The sequence below is a fragment of the Papilio polytes genome, unplaced genomic scaffold (assembly GCF_000836215.1).
Source record: "Papilio polytes unplaced genomic scaffold, Ppol_1.0 DF824493.1, whole genome shotgun sequence".
Taxonomy (NCBI): Eukaryota; Metazoa; Arthropoda; class Insecta; order Lepidoptera; family Papilionidae; genus Papilio; species Papilio polytes.
This window is the reverse complement of record NW_013524711.1, coordinates 269,630-270,640: the sequence shown is the minus strand read 5'-3', so window position 1 is coordinate 270,640 and position 1,011 is coordinate 269,630. Positions and strand designations below refer to the sequence as shown.

Below are 1,011 nucleotides of genomic sequence, written 5' to 3'. Positions count from 1 at the left end.
CGACACGGGAACGACACCGCGCGCCGAGCACACGGGCCGCGTTTATCACCTGCAGACAGACAGACAGACAGACAGACAAGAAAAATTAACATTATTTGAACATCCATTCCTCTATAGGGGTTTTTTTTTTCTTTTTGCAAGAATTTTTGTTAGGCTTGTATAACGACTTGTTCAGTTTTGTGCTCTTCATCGTGCGGCCTTTTGTTTGTCTATAGTTCTTTTTCTAATTTACTTATGTTTTGGTTTTTTTTTAATATTTCTTTTTCCAGAATGGTAAGTAATCATGTTGTTTTATTTCTTTTATTTGCTTTTTCAGCTATTCCGAGACAGAACCATTCCAGATGCGACCTGGAGTGTTTATTTGCTATTATTTCGGAGATTGTTAGTTCATTCAATTTGACTCCAGTGATTACTTCCAGGTCGCATCTGTCACGGTTGTGTCTGGGGCAATCTAACAGTAAATGTTGTATTGTTTCCGGGGTATAGGGGGTTAGTTAATATCCGACTCGAAGGACCAATTAACAAGATTCATCATTTCCCCTGCCTTATCCTACTCCCGTAGAGCGCACCGGGTTTTCCTCCTCCAAAGCACTCTATCATCCGTCATCTCAGTCATCACTCCCTTCATCATTCACACAATCCATCCATCTCTTTCTACGTCTACCTCTACCGATGTACCACATTCATAACTAACGTCCTTGTTACATGCGATTCATCCCTTCTCATAACATGCCCCCACTCTAACCTTTTACTCCTTATTTTCTCAACCACTGGGGCTACTCTCAAACTTCCTCTAATATACTCATTTCGTATCTTATCCATTGTCAATGGATGATGGGTAAAAAGGAATTCTTGTGAAAATAGACGTGTATTGTACAGAGGTTACAAACTGGGTTGTAAAAGTACACCAATACCACCTTATATTCATTTTTTTACACACTACACACCAGTGGTAGAGACCACACAGAAGGCAGGTGTGATGTGGAAGCAATTCCATGTTTCGTCTGATGA

General features: G+C 40.4%; 1 protein-coding gene across 1 annotated transcript in view; it reads right to left on the bottom strand.

Moving 5' to 3' along the window:
• LOC106100896 (catenin alpha) overlaps positions 1–1,011 on the bottom strand; it is a 63,605-nt gene that overhangs the window by 44,707 nt on the left and 17,887 nt on the right. The window contains exon 13 of the mRNA XM_013280346.1: positions 5–49. Coding sequence (XP_013135800.1) covers positions 5–49 — 45 coding nt within the window. The remainder of the gene's footprint in view (positions 1–4; positions 50–1,011) is intronic.